Here is a 1,241-nt window from a genome sequence, read left to right on the forward strand (position 1 = left end):
TTCGATAAAAGAATTTATCACGCTATACTAAAAGAATATAATTATCCTAAATCTCAATACATACTTTTTAAATCTTTTCCCTAGAGTTTGATTCCTAATGCAGAAGAAAATCTTAAAAGGAATTGTATGTATGAATAATTAATACGAGCATTAACATCCTGTTAATTCATTCTAAATCATACCATTCATTTCTCTCCTTTTTTGTGAGGACTGAGCTAGACATTTTAACTAGATGCTCATCCTATCAATTTACTCCAAAACTTCATTCATTCACCCTGGTGCCAACTTTGCTGATATGACAAGGAGAGAGAAGAATGTGGTTTCATGAAATGTGAGAAGAGTTTCATCACATCTGGAGACCCGCTGCTATTTAAATGCGCTGCCAGCAAGCCACAGATCATAGCCGGCCATACCATCCCAGCCATGAGGACCAATCTCCTTCTCGTCGCTGCTGTCGTCGTCTGCGCCGTTGCCGCCACACCCACCACGGCAACCAAAGTTGGTGTATGGGAACCCATTACCGACATCAACGACCCTTTCGTCCAGGAGCTCGGTGGGTGGGCGGTGGCGGAGCACGTCAAGGAAGCCAACGACGGGCTCAAGTTAAGCAAGGTTGTGAGCGGCGATCAAAAGGTTGGGTCTGGAATGAACTACCGGCTCGTCATCCACGCGTTGGGCCGGGATGGTAAGGGCGCCAGCTACAAGGCTCTTGTGTACGACCAGGAGTGGAGCAATACACGCAGGCTCCTCTCCTTCGCCCCTGCCAACTGATCGATCGATCAGCGAGGACAGACGACAGGAATATTTGATTTTAAGTTCGTCTTGGATCGCCTCCTTCCGATTGTAATAATTAAGAAGCAGAGTCACCAATCTTTCATCTGGCCTTTGCTCTAAAAAAGAATCTTTCATCTGGCCTTTCTACATCATTTTTTTCGCAAAGGATTCTTCCGATCCATTCCCCATATCTAGAGAAGACTCAAAATTTCAAACATGCAGGTCCATCTGCATATTACCCTAGCTTTAATTTCCATGTCAGTTCGCGGACACATGGTCCGTCTTTTTTTTTGGAAAAGGGAAGTTTTAGTGATCTTAGACAATTACATTAAGATCATACAATTATATAAGATCCAACCCGGCCTCTGCATAACTAAGATGCACACAGCCTATGAAAAAAAAACAAAAAAAAGAGAACGCCATGACCTAAAGATTATGCCGCAGCAAACTACCACAAGCGACTTCAC

The 1,241-nt window shown here is 43.7% G+C and overlaps 1 protein-coding gene across 1 annotated transcript; it reads left to right on the forward strand.

The window, feature by feature from the left end:
• The first annotated feature begins 291 nt into the window (after window positions 1-291).
• LOC120639114 (cysteine proteinase inhibitor 8-like) lies at window positions 292-897 on the forward strand. The gene has a single exon (XM_039915151.1). It carries the CDS (start codon window positions 325-327, stop codon window positions 769-771), a length of 447 nt encoding a protein of 148 aa, XP_039771085.1. The 5' UTR covers window positions 292-324; the 3' UTR covers window positions 772-897.
• Window positions 898-1,241: the final 344 nt, after the last annotated feature.

This window comes from Panicum virgatum, chromosome 6K (genome assembly GCF_016808335.1).
Source record: "Panicum virgatum strain AP13 chromosome 6K, P.virgatum_v5, whole genome shotgun sequence".
NCBI classification, from domain to species: domain Eukaryota; kingdom Viridiplantae; phylum Streptophyta; class Magnoliopsida; order Poales; family Poaceae; genus Panicum; species Panicum virgatum.

Bases quoted from the DNA above. Each gene is read 5' to 3' on its own strand.
- LOC120639114 (XM_039915151.1), top strand. From the start codon at position 325: ATGAAATGTGAGAAGAGTTTCATCACATCTGGAGACCCGCTGCTATTT.